The sequence below is a fragment of the Garra rufa genome, chromosome 19 (assembly GCF_049309525.1).
Source record: "Garra rufa chromosome 19, GarRuf1.0, whole genome shotgun sequence".
Classification (NCBI taxonomy): Eukaryota; Metazoa; Chordata; class Actinopteri; order Cypriniformes; family Cyprinidae; genus Garra; species Garra rufa.
The window spans coordinates 30,795,598-30,807,534 of NC_133379.1; the positions used below are offsets into that span (position 1 = coordinate 30,795,598).

The following is an 11,937-nucleotide window of genomic DNA, read 5'->3' on the forward strand; positions in this document are numbered from 1 at the left end:
CAAACAATCCAAGATCATGCCAAATCGTCAACAATCAAATCCAGCTAACTGAGTTAGCGAGGTATGAAGAACGGACCCCGGGGGTGAAAATATCATGTTATTGGGGTCGCCTCAACCCGCAGACGGTGTTAGTAGCCCAATTCCACTTGAATACAGCGGACTTGGCAACACTGCTCTCCGGGTTGCCAGGTTTTGACAACCAAACCCCCATTAGTGTTTCGAGGGGGTCCTCAGTAAAAATTGTTTTTGTTTTTGGTGGGTTGCCAGGTAAAACTATTCCAGGGGATAAATATTGGATTAGAGTGGGTGAAAACACCCCCCTTAAGAACTGTGTAATTATTTTTTTCTGTGAAAAAAAAGAGTAAAAAGTTAAATGTGTTCAGGAAAGTTATCATAGTTTTAGTGACAATGATATATATTTTAAATTAAGTATGCAAAATGTCCAGAGTTTTCATGTTATTAGATTTTTAACAAAAATACAGTACAGGCAGGTTTAGTTTAAAATTAAAACGAATATAATCAATAATTATAAATTACAAAAATTATAATAGCCTATTTGAAACATTTTGTTAGATGATGCTAACTGGCTAGCTAACTAGCTACCTGGTGCTAACTTGAGGTAATTCTTAAATATAAAATCCAAACATTTTTATTCAACCAACTAGTTAGAATTCCTTGATGGAAAACAAAGGATTTGATGTTCAGAGCAGAGTAACAACAACAAATTGCCCATTGTTTTAGCCCACTGACTATGTTTGAGAAAAAAAAAATTGTCATTGTGAAAATATAATTATATTTTTATTAAATAACACATACCACATCTACAGTCCCTTCTGTTCTCATATCATATGTGACCCTGGACCACAAAACCAGTCTTAAGTCGCTGGGGTATATTTGTAGCAATAGCCAAAAATACATTGTATGGGTCAAAATTATTGATTTTTTTTTATGCCAAAAATCATTAGCATATTAAGTAAAGATCATGTTCCATAAAGATATTTTGTAAATTTTCTACCATAAATATATAAAAACTTGATTTTTGACTAGTAATATGCATTGCTAAGAACTTCATTTGGACAACTTTAAAGGCGATTTTCCTCAATATTTAGATTTTTTTGCACCCTCAGATTCCAGGTTTTCAAATAGTTGTATCTCAGACAAACATTATCCCATTTTAACAAACAATATATCAATGGAAAGCTTATTTACTCAGCTTTCAGATGACGTAAGAATCTCAGTTTCGACAAATTTACACTTATGACTGGTTTTGTGGTCCTGGGACACATATATAACTGTGATGTTCTACAAAACAAGCTTTAAAACACTTTTTTTTATTACTGCTGAAAATTAGATAATTTACTGTGAAAGCCATTTCTCATGGTAAAAACTTTTACGTCACTCTTGTCAGCATAGTCCATAGTTAGAATAAAATAGTATTTTGATTTCATCTTGTGGTTATTTTTGGTAAAACAGTAGGGGGTGTTTTTCCCCACTCTACACTACGTTATTGGGGTCACCACAAGAACAGTGTTAAAACAGCTAAACTTGGCAACACTGCTATGCTGTCTTTGTACAGAGTCAGAAAGCGCTCGGATTTCATCAAAAAATGTCTTTTGTTCCGAAGATGAATGAAGGTCTTATGAGTTTGGAACAACATGAGGGTGAGTAATTAATGACAGAATAAGTAATGACTTGTAGTCAAAACCTTTAATACATTCAACAATAAAAAACAAATATTGTTTAAAAACAATTAGGTAATGGAAAAAAACTAAAAGGATGCCTGGAGGAACATTACTAATAGTGCATTTAAATCATTGCGGTGAAGATTGTAGGTCTCCAATTTCTGCTCTCAGTCAGTCAGTCAGTTTCCATGTGTCTGTATTGCTGGTGAACATTAACTAAGGCCACACGATTTGCATTTCTCTTTTTAACCAGTGGTTTTGTTCAAACCATTGCTTGTTCTGCTATTCAGCAGTAATTTCCAGCATGACACAAGAATGCCTGATTTTGACTCATGTAGGAAGTTTACTACGACCCACAACAATCACAAGGTTCAAAACTAGCATGATTTCCAGAAATAACAGAAAACCAACAATTAAATTGAAGCAAATCTCAGAGAAGAGAAGTTAAACATTCATTTGTGTAACAGAAAATTAATGTATTACATCAGTAGTTCAATTACTGTTTAGTACAGTGCTAACTGTTTGAACAAGAGTTCACATCGTACAAGCTCAAAGGTAAAATCACTTGGGCATAACGCTTAGTTCTTCACATAAGATATTGCATTCCCAATGAGGATTAAAATCAAAGCTCTAAACATTTTAAGAATTTGGCTTTTAACCAATTTTATAAATCATGCATGATGTTTAAAATACAGCCCTAAAGGGTGAGTTCACCCAAAAATGAAAATTAGCCCATTATTTACTCACCCTCAAGCCATCCTAGGCATATATGACTTCCTTCTTTCAGACAAATCCAATCAGAGTTATATTAAAAAATGTCCTGGCTCTTTCAAGCTTCATCATGGCAATAAGCAGGCATTTCTCTTCAACAGGTCAAAAGAAGTCTAATAAAGTGCGTTCATCCATAATAAAAAGCGGCTCCAGGCCTCCTGTAGCAAATTGATGCATTTTTTTGTGAGAAAAACATCCATATTCAAAAATAATATTCACCTTAATCTAGCTTGCACTCACTGTTGTACAAAACCAACGTTTGCGTACAGGAGCAAAGGTAGCAAAGTTTCCTTACTTTAGCAAAGGAAAACCACTTTTTATTATGGATGGATGCACTTTATTGGACTTCTTTTGACCTGTTGAAGAGAAACACCCACCCATGCAATTTTAAAGCTTGGAAATGCAAGGATAATTTTTATATAACTCAGATTGGATTTGTCTGAAAGAAGGGAGTCATATACACCTAGGATGGCTTGAGGGCAAGTAAATAATGGGCCAATTTTCATTTTTGGGTGAACCCTTTTAATAATGGTTAAAAAAGGTTCTCTTGCACATTTTATCAACGAAAGTGTGCAACTGATCATGACCACACAAACCTGGCATCATAAAATCGAAAATGTTTCCTGTTGCTCTTGATCTAGAGTCCCCAGTCGATTCAGACCAACATTTCGAGATGCCTCCTCGTGTTTTTGGTCTCTCATCTTTTCTCAAATGTTATTCAATAGAGAAAAAGCCATCCCACGTAGTATCCCAAGACGGATCCCACAATGACCCCCATGAAGATCCACACATTGTAGGACATGACGCAGAGCATAAGCATGTAGCCTAGCGTCACCTGCAGGATGTGTATGGCGGTCTGGAGACAGTGTAGAAGCCAGCTAAAGACGGAAAGAGACAAAATGGACATTTGTTAGGGATCAGAGATTCATCAAAGGATTAGTTCAATTTCAGAATTACAATTTCCTGATTTACTCACCCCCATGTCATACAAGATGTTTAAGTCTTTCTTCAGTCGAAAAGAAATTAAGGTTTTTGAGGAAAACATTCTAGGATTTTTCTCCATATAGTGAACTTCACTGGTGGCCAATGGGTTGAAGGTCCAAACTGCAGTTTCAATGCAGCTTCAAAGGGCTTTACACAATCCCAGTCAAGGAATAAGTGTCATTTTCTAAAAACGATTAAAAAAATTGATACCTTTTAACCACAAATGCTCCGATGTGCGATTAGTTCTTCATCTGCGTACTTTGGTTTAAAAAGGTAGGGTAGGGCAAAAAAAAATAATAAAAAAAACTTTCATTTTCTCCTCTGATTTCATCCGAAATCGCTGTTTTACATTTTTTTTTGTAAAGGGCGTTTGACTTTCTTTGCACGTTAGCTTTGTAATAAACTAAGTTGGTACTGACACTAGCTGCGTTTCCATTACAGATTTGCGCAAAACTTTGCCACCATTTTATTAATGTCGATTAAAAAGTATTGCGAAATGACAGTGTTTCCATTAACCGATGTTATGCGACAGAAACGTAATTTTTTTCCTCTCACGATAAGTCATGGAAATTAATTTTTGTGGGATTTAGGCTATATTTAATTGAATGTGACCTGTAAAAAACATTTCCATTGGTGTTTTGCGAAATATTCCTTTTTCGAAATGCCTGAGAAAACACTTTTTTGCAATATATGGGAGTTTTTGCACACGCAGCTTATGTCGTGTGTGTGATCGAACTAGTGCAAAATGAGCATTTGTGGTTAAAAAGTATATACATTTATAATCGTTTCGCTAGATAAGACCCTTATTCTTTGGCTGGCATCGTGTAGAGCCCTTTGAAGCTGCATTGAAACTGCAATTTGGACCTTCAACCCACTGGCCACCATTGAAGTCCACTATACTGAGAAAAATCCTGGAATGTTTTCCTCAGAAATCTCAATTTCTATTCGACTGGAGAAAGAAAGACATCTAAAATGACACGGGGTGAGTAAATTATCGGATTTTTTCATTCTGGAAGTGACCTAAAAGAGGTATAAATAATCAACAACGTATTGGTTATCTTTCCACCTGGCCAATTATATTGATTGATATGATTGACGTCATGAGAGTTCTTGGAAAATGCTTTCCCGGTTCTGTGTTGTGAGCATTACCTCTTCTTAGTAGCAGCGGTGGTGTCAGCAGTGGTGGTTGTATTCTCGGTGGGAGCTAATGAGATCTCAGAGGGGCTGTTGGTCAGAGAAGAGCCTCCCTCTTGATAATTCATGACAGGGGCACAACATGACGGTTCAGGTGAGAATGGCACCGGAGCGGGTGGATGTGAAATGAAGGATAGCTTCTGTTTTCCGACAGAGACCTCCCACACTTTCAGAAGCTCGTAGATCACGGTGAGCATTAGAACTACAAGAACCGACAGCACCATCCCTGTACAGAAACCAAGAGAGAGACATTATGGCTGTTTTTTTACACTTTAAATAGCTAGTTTAACTTTAAATGCAACTTTAATTTAAAATTAAAAGTGAAAATTCTGGTTAACTTGGGTTGTCTAAAGGGGTGTGAGGATCAAAAGGTTTATATAGAAATACACTATCATTTTTAATGTTATTAATGCTTTTTAAGTCTTTTCTGCTCACCAAGCCTGTAATTATTTGATCCAAAGTCTGGCGAAAACAGTGCAATTTTGAAATATTTTTACCATTTGAAAAACTGCTTTCTATTTAAATATATTTTCAAATGTAATTCATTCCTGTTTATTTTCAGCATCATTACTCCAGTCTTCAGTGCCACATGATCCTTTAGAAATCATTCTAATATTCTGATTTGCTGTTCAAGAAAACAGCAATTTTGTATTATGATTATTATCCAGAAATCTAGAGTGGACTAGATTTCTTCAGGATTCTTTGATGAATAGAAAGATCCAAAGATCATTTTCAAAAGATCAAAGAGCATTTATCTGAAATAAAAAAAACTTTTGTGATGATAGATTTTGTGAAGAGATGATAAAGACATTAATGAACTCTATTAATCAAAGAAATCTGAAAAAAAAAAAAAAACCTCCACTCAGCTGCTTTCAACATAATAATAAAAATAATAGTTTTTTGAGCAGAAAACTAAAATATTAGAATGATTAATGAAGGGTTCATGTGACACTGAAGACTGGTGTAATGATGCTAAAAATCAGTCCAGTTTGGAAATCACGTGAATAAATTACATTTTAAAATATATTAAAATAGAAAAAAGATATTTCAAATAGTACAAATGGTTCCAAAAATATTTGTACTGTTTTTGCTGTACTTTGGATCAAATAAATGCAGGCTTGGTGAGCAGAAGAGACTTATTAATAATAAAAAAATTAAAAATCGTACAGTTTAAAAACTATTTAAATATTTCAGGTTTATACAGCTAAAATAATGGTTAAAAGTAAATGTTCACATAAAATGTTAAATTAATATCAAACCAAATATCTTTAAATCAATTGTTATATTAAACATTTTTTAATTAATGTTAAAAATAAATTAACAAAAAATTGATGCATTCGGTTGGTACAAAAGTGACATTTATAATGTAGATTTGTTTCAAGTAAATGCTGTTCTTTAAATTTCATTAAAAATTTGTAAAACAAATCCTGAAAACTAATAAGCATCACTGTTTTCACATAATTAAGCAGCACAACCGTTTACAACAGTGATAATAATAAATGTTTCTTGAACAGCAAATCAGCATATTAGCATGATTTCTGAAGGATTGTGTGACACCGAAGACGGGAGTAATGATGCTGAAAGTGCAGCTTTGCATCAGAGGAATAAATTACATTTTAAAATATTTTAAAAAGTTAGTTTCAATTGTAATAATATTTCACAGCAATGCTGCTTTCGTGATTAAATAAATGCAGCCTTGGTAAGCATACAAGACGGAGAAAAAAATCTTAGCAATCCTAATATTCATATAATATCAATGACCACATTAACTGTTTGACTCCTTTCAGTGGAACTGAAACCAATAGGGAACAAACCAAATCAGGAAGCTGTAGTTTATGGGGTTCCCACGGCATTATTGTGAGCATGCATCTACTAAACTTTTACAGTCTACACAACACACCCGAAGAGCCTGATGTCAAAACTGACTGACTGGCCCACTTTTTCAGCTCACCATTACCTGTTTGAGATAACACTAATGCTTTTAGGCTCTATGTGAAGCCGTAATACCTTGCAGGCTTTGAATCTGCACATTTTTTTCTTCTACCTCACATTAACCACTATGCCACCACACCACCAGTCAAAATGCATCCTGAAAATACAACTCAATATTGTCTACCTGTTGTTTAAATAATATCAAAAGAGTTTGTAATTATATTTGGAATGTTTTTATATTGATATTTTTCAGTTTCATTTTATTAATTTTGTATTTGACATTTTTATTACTTTTTTATTTTTAATGTCTATATTGTTTTCATGTTGTTGTTTTTTTCAGTTTTAGCTTTATTAAATCAAAATGGCCACAAAATGGTCTTGGCAACTAGCTGAAATACAATGTGTTAAATGTATTACTTTTTTAAATTATTTTATAATTTTTTTAATATTATACTATATAAAAAAAAAACTCAGCTTACATTTAAAATAAGTACTATTATAGTTTATTTTCATATTGTCTATATCATTTTTATTAATATATATATATATATATATTTTTTTTTTTTTTTTTTTCCCAGTTTTAGTTTTATTAAATCGAAATGAAAAAATGTTGTCTTGGCCACTAGCTGAAATAAAATGTATAATTTTTTTTGTTTAAGTATTACTTTTATTTTTTATTTTTTTGTTTCCATTAACATTTTTTGTATATTATATTATATTATATTTTTAGTTTTAGTCAACTATAATAACCCTGGTTTGGAACAACATGAAGTTGACATTAAAATTAAATTAAAAATTAAAAACAAGATAAAATAGAAACATAACATAAAAAACTTCAGCTTAAACGTAAAATAACTACTATTATAGTTTGCATTAATATTTAAAAATTTTTCATTTTAGTTTTAGTAATTTTGTTGCTTTTTTTTTTCATTTTTATTAGTTTTTTTGTTTCTAATGTCTATAGCGATTTTATTAATGTTTTCTTTTTCCGGTTTTCGCTTTATTAAAACAAAATTAGAAATGGTGTCTTGGACACTAGATTAAAATAAAATGTATATATCTTTTGTTTAAGTATTACTTTTTTTTATTTGTTTTGTTTCCATTAACATTTTTTGTATATTATATTATATTATATTATATTATTAGTTTTAGTCAACTATAAAAACCCTGGTTTGGAACAACATGAAGTTGACATTAAAATTTAATTAAATTAAAAATTAAAAACAAAAAATAAAATAGAAACATAACATAAAAAACTTTAGCTTAAATGTAAAACAACTACTATTATAGTTTGCATTAATATTTTAATTTTAGTTTTAGTAATTTTGTTGCTTTTTTTTATTAGTTTTTTTGTTTCTAATGTCTATATCGATTTTATCAATGTTTTCTTTTTCCGGTTTTCGCTTTATTAAAACAAAATTAGAAATGTTGTCTTGGCCACTAGCTTAAAATAAAATGTATATATCTTTTGTTTAAGTATTACTTTTTTTTATTTGTTTTGTTTCCATTAACATTTTTTGTATATTATATTATATTATATTGTATTATATTATATTATATTATTAGTTTTAGTCAACTATAAAAACCCTGGTTTGGAACAACATGAAGTTGACATTAAAATTTAATTAAATTAAAAATTAAAAACAAAAAAATAAAATAAAATAGAAACATAACACGAAAAACTTCAGCTTAAATGTAAAACAACTACTATTATAGTTTGCATTAATATTTAAATTTTTTTCATTTTAGTTTTAGTGATTTTGTTGTGTTTTTTAATTTTTTTTAGTAGTTTTTTTGTTTCTAATGTCTATATAGATTTTATTAATGTTTTCTTTTTTTCGGTTTTCGTTTTATTAAAACAAAATTAGAAATGTTGTCTTGGCCACTGGCTGAAATAAAATGTGTTAATTTTTTTTAAGTATTATTTATTTTTTACTAATTTGTTTTGTTTCAATTAACAATTTTATTATATTATATTATATTATATTATTAGTTTTAGTGAACAATAATAACCCTGGTTTGGAACAACTTGAAGTTGACATTAAAATAAAATAGAAACATTACATGAAAAACCGCAGCTTATATTTAAAATAACTACTATTATAGTTTGTTTTAATACATTGATTTTTATTTTTCATATTTATATTTTCTCGTTTCGTTTTTGTTAAACATTTTAGTAATTTTGTTGTGTTTTTGTCATTTTTATTATTTTTCCGTTTTTAATGTCTATATCATTTTAATTCATCTTTTATTTTTAGTTTTTGTCTTAGGCACAAAAATAAAATGTTAAATCTTTTTAAGCATAATAAAAAATAAAATAGTAACATTACATTAAAAAAACAGCTTAAATGTATAAATAATGTTTAAGTAATTTTAGTTTAAGTTATCTAAAATAAAATGAATGTAATGAAAACATGGGGACACAAGTGACATACCCAAACTCAAAAGGTTGCAGCTCATGAGTCTTTCTGACTAGATATGATTTATTATTTTGCACACCTGACATAAATTAAGAAAATACTGTAACCTATATAACCTGTATTTTGCTACCTAGTTTTATAAAAAACAGTGGTCAAATAACAAAGCTGGAGTCTTTCCTCTTTTTAATGATACAGTTTGTCCAGATAAAGCAGCAGCGTGATATTTTAACCTGCTGTGAAAGTGAAACAACAAAAATCTGAGGTTGTCAATAATCGCCATCTTTGCATGTAAGAGGTTATACAACATTTGCATTTAAGTAAAAAAAGAAAGCAATATGGTTTGGTATAAACGGTCATTCTGCATGTATGCATTCTGTATGATCATGTTTGATCTTGTTTGTAAAACCGTATACCTGCGGGCCCACGCACATCCCAGAAATCAAACAGCAACGTGACATTGCTGGATCCTTCAAAGTGCATCTGCAAAAAACAAAACACAAGAGCATAATGAGCAGGCTTGTAATTAGTGACAAGTTTCCATTGAGGGTTGACTGTCAACCCATCCCGTGGGAAGAGTCCATAAACACTACCTTGTCAAAACAGGTAATCCAATCCTACCAGTCTGTGATGTTCAATCCTTAACATCTGTTTAACTAGTACTATCCACATCGAAAGTATTCAAAGCCATCAAGCTTTGCTTTTGGCTTGATTTGCTTAAAATTACCCTAGTAGCTCAAGCTAGAAGCTAGAATGGAATGACAGCTGACTTTGAGGTTTTCGCTTTTCACAATACTTCTGCAGGTGTGAATGTTGAAAGACGTCATAAAAGGGTGGTAGAGGAAGCCATGCTATTTACTCGTGACAGTCACATTACAGAGAAAAAGCACCATGAAGAGTGACACATTAAAACTTGTACTAACAAGTGTTCTGCAGGTAGTGCAGAAAGTAGACAAGGAGGTCCCTGTTACGCTCCAGAACAACAACATTCCACATCTTGCTATAATCATGAGTAAATCTACAGTTCTGTCTTCAGAAGCAAAATTTAGGAATTCCATTCAACTCATTCCAAACAGTGGAGAATTCCTGTACACATTGTGTCCGGCACTGCATATCTTCTGTTCTGGAGACAAGTGGCTTTTGATACATTTGCGCCCTATCAAGAACTTGCCAGTGTTATCTTGACTTGGAGCAGCTGTGTAAGCTCTCACATGAATACATCTTTTATTTGCCTGGTCAACTTCAGTGTAAAAATAAGTGAAAAGGATTGTTTTTACCATTTTGCAAAAGTTTTTGAACAGTAAGATTTTTATTGTTGTTTAAAGAAGTCTCTTCTGCTCAGCAAGCCTTCACTTATTTGATCCAAAGTACAGCAAAACAGTAAAAATTTTCTATTTGAATATATTTGAAAATGTAATTTATTCCTGTGGTTTCAAAGCTTAATTTGTAGCATCATTACTCCAGTCACATGATCCATAAGGAATCATTTTAATATTCTGATTTGCTGTTAAAAAACATTTATTATTATGTTGAAAACATCTGAATAGAATTTTTTCAGGTTCCTTTGGTGAATTTTGTAACATTATAAATGTCTTTATCATCCGTTTTGATCAATTTAAAGCATTCTTGCTAGATTTCTATAATTTCTTGCAAAAGCTTTTTATTTCAGACAAATGCTGATCTTTGGGTGTTTCTATTCATCAAACAATCCTGAATAAAAATGAACTTAAGGGTTTTAAATATTGGTAATACTAAAAAAATGTTTCTTGAACAGCAAATTATGATATTGGAATGAATTCTGAAGGATCATGAAACTGAAGACTGGAGTAATGATGCTGAAAATTTAGCTTTGATCACAGAAATAAATTGCATTTCAAAATACTGAAACAGTAAACACTTTCAATTGTCATAATATTTCACAATATTACTGGCTTTACTGTATTATTAAGCAAATAAATGCCTCCTTGAAGAGACATTCAAAAACATTTTTTTTTTTTAAATCATACCAATCCCAAACTACACATAGCAGCATGAAACTGAAGACTGGAGTAATGATACTAAAAATTTAGCTTTGATTACAGGAATAAAAGACATTGTGATATATTCAAGTAGAAAACAGTTAAGTAGTAAAAATATTTAAGAATTTTACTGTTTTGCTGTACTTCAGATCATATAAATGCAGGCTTGGTGAGCAGAAGACACTTCTTCAAAAACTTTTGACTGGTAGCTTTTACAAATTTGCAAAACATACTACTTTTGTCCATGGAACACAAAAGGAGATGAGACAGAATAACATCCTTATAGTTACCTTTACTTTTATTTAAAGCAATAAAAGTGAATGTAATCGAAGTAAATGATGAATAAAGCTGTCAGTTCCCAAAATAGAGGGCTAAAAATGATGATAAATGTAATTTCCTTATTCTGAAAGAACTTTCCTTAAGTATTACAACCCCTTAGTGTATTAAAAAGAAAAATCCATACCCATATAATAAGAAACAGCAACAATTTAATCTTTCTTTACCTAATAACAAGGTTTCAGATACAGATGCATTTATTTATATGTAAATGATAGCATAAAATGCAAGAACATTCAATGACATTATAAAGGCTATTACCTAAAGAAGTCCATACTTATTTTGAAGAGCAGTGCTAAACTGATTATACTTAAATGCGTAAAATCAATGAACTTACATATACATGTCATTGTCAGCAGACAGACAGTCCAACTTACATTCATGTTGAACACGCGTGCAGTTCTCTAAAGATGAGCTCAGGGAAATGTAAGACAGATTAAACGACCCTCACCTCACGGCCAAAATACAACTTTCATTACCACCTGCATCTCAGTCGCCTCATTTTTACGTGCCAAACAGCTGAGAAGAACCGAGCCCCAACAAAAGAGTGCCGTTACATCACGAGGTTTTATTTATATGTGCCGAAAAGGATTATGGGAGTTG

The 11,937-nt window shown here is 31.3% G+C and overlaps 1 protein-coding gene across 2 annotated transcripts; it reads right to left on the bottom strand.

Annotated features, from left to right (window-relative positions):
* Window positions 1–1,688: 1,688 nt before the first annotated feature.
* On the bottom strand, window positions 1,689–11,881 carry slc31a2 (solute carrier family 31 member 2). 2 transcript variants are annotated; one of them, XM_073824848.1, is made up of 4 exons: window positions 11,712–11,881; window positions 9,397–9,463; window positions 4,587–4,857; window positions 1,689–3,331 (listed from the first exon to the last, which is right to left on the bottom strand). In XM_073824848.1, exons 1-4 carry the CDS (start codon window positions 11,715–11,717, stop codon window positions 3,172–3,174), a joined length of 504 nt encoding a protein of 167 aa, XP_073680949.1. In that variant the 5' UTR covers window positions 11,718–11,881; the 3' UTR covers window positions 1,689–3,171. The 2 variants fall into 2 exon arrangements, with proteins under 2 accessions (XP_073680949.1, XP_073680950.1); XM_073824849.1 differs by having other exon boundaries at window positions 11,672–11,881.
* Window positions 11,882–11,937: the final 56 nt, after the last annotated feature.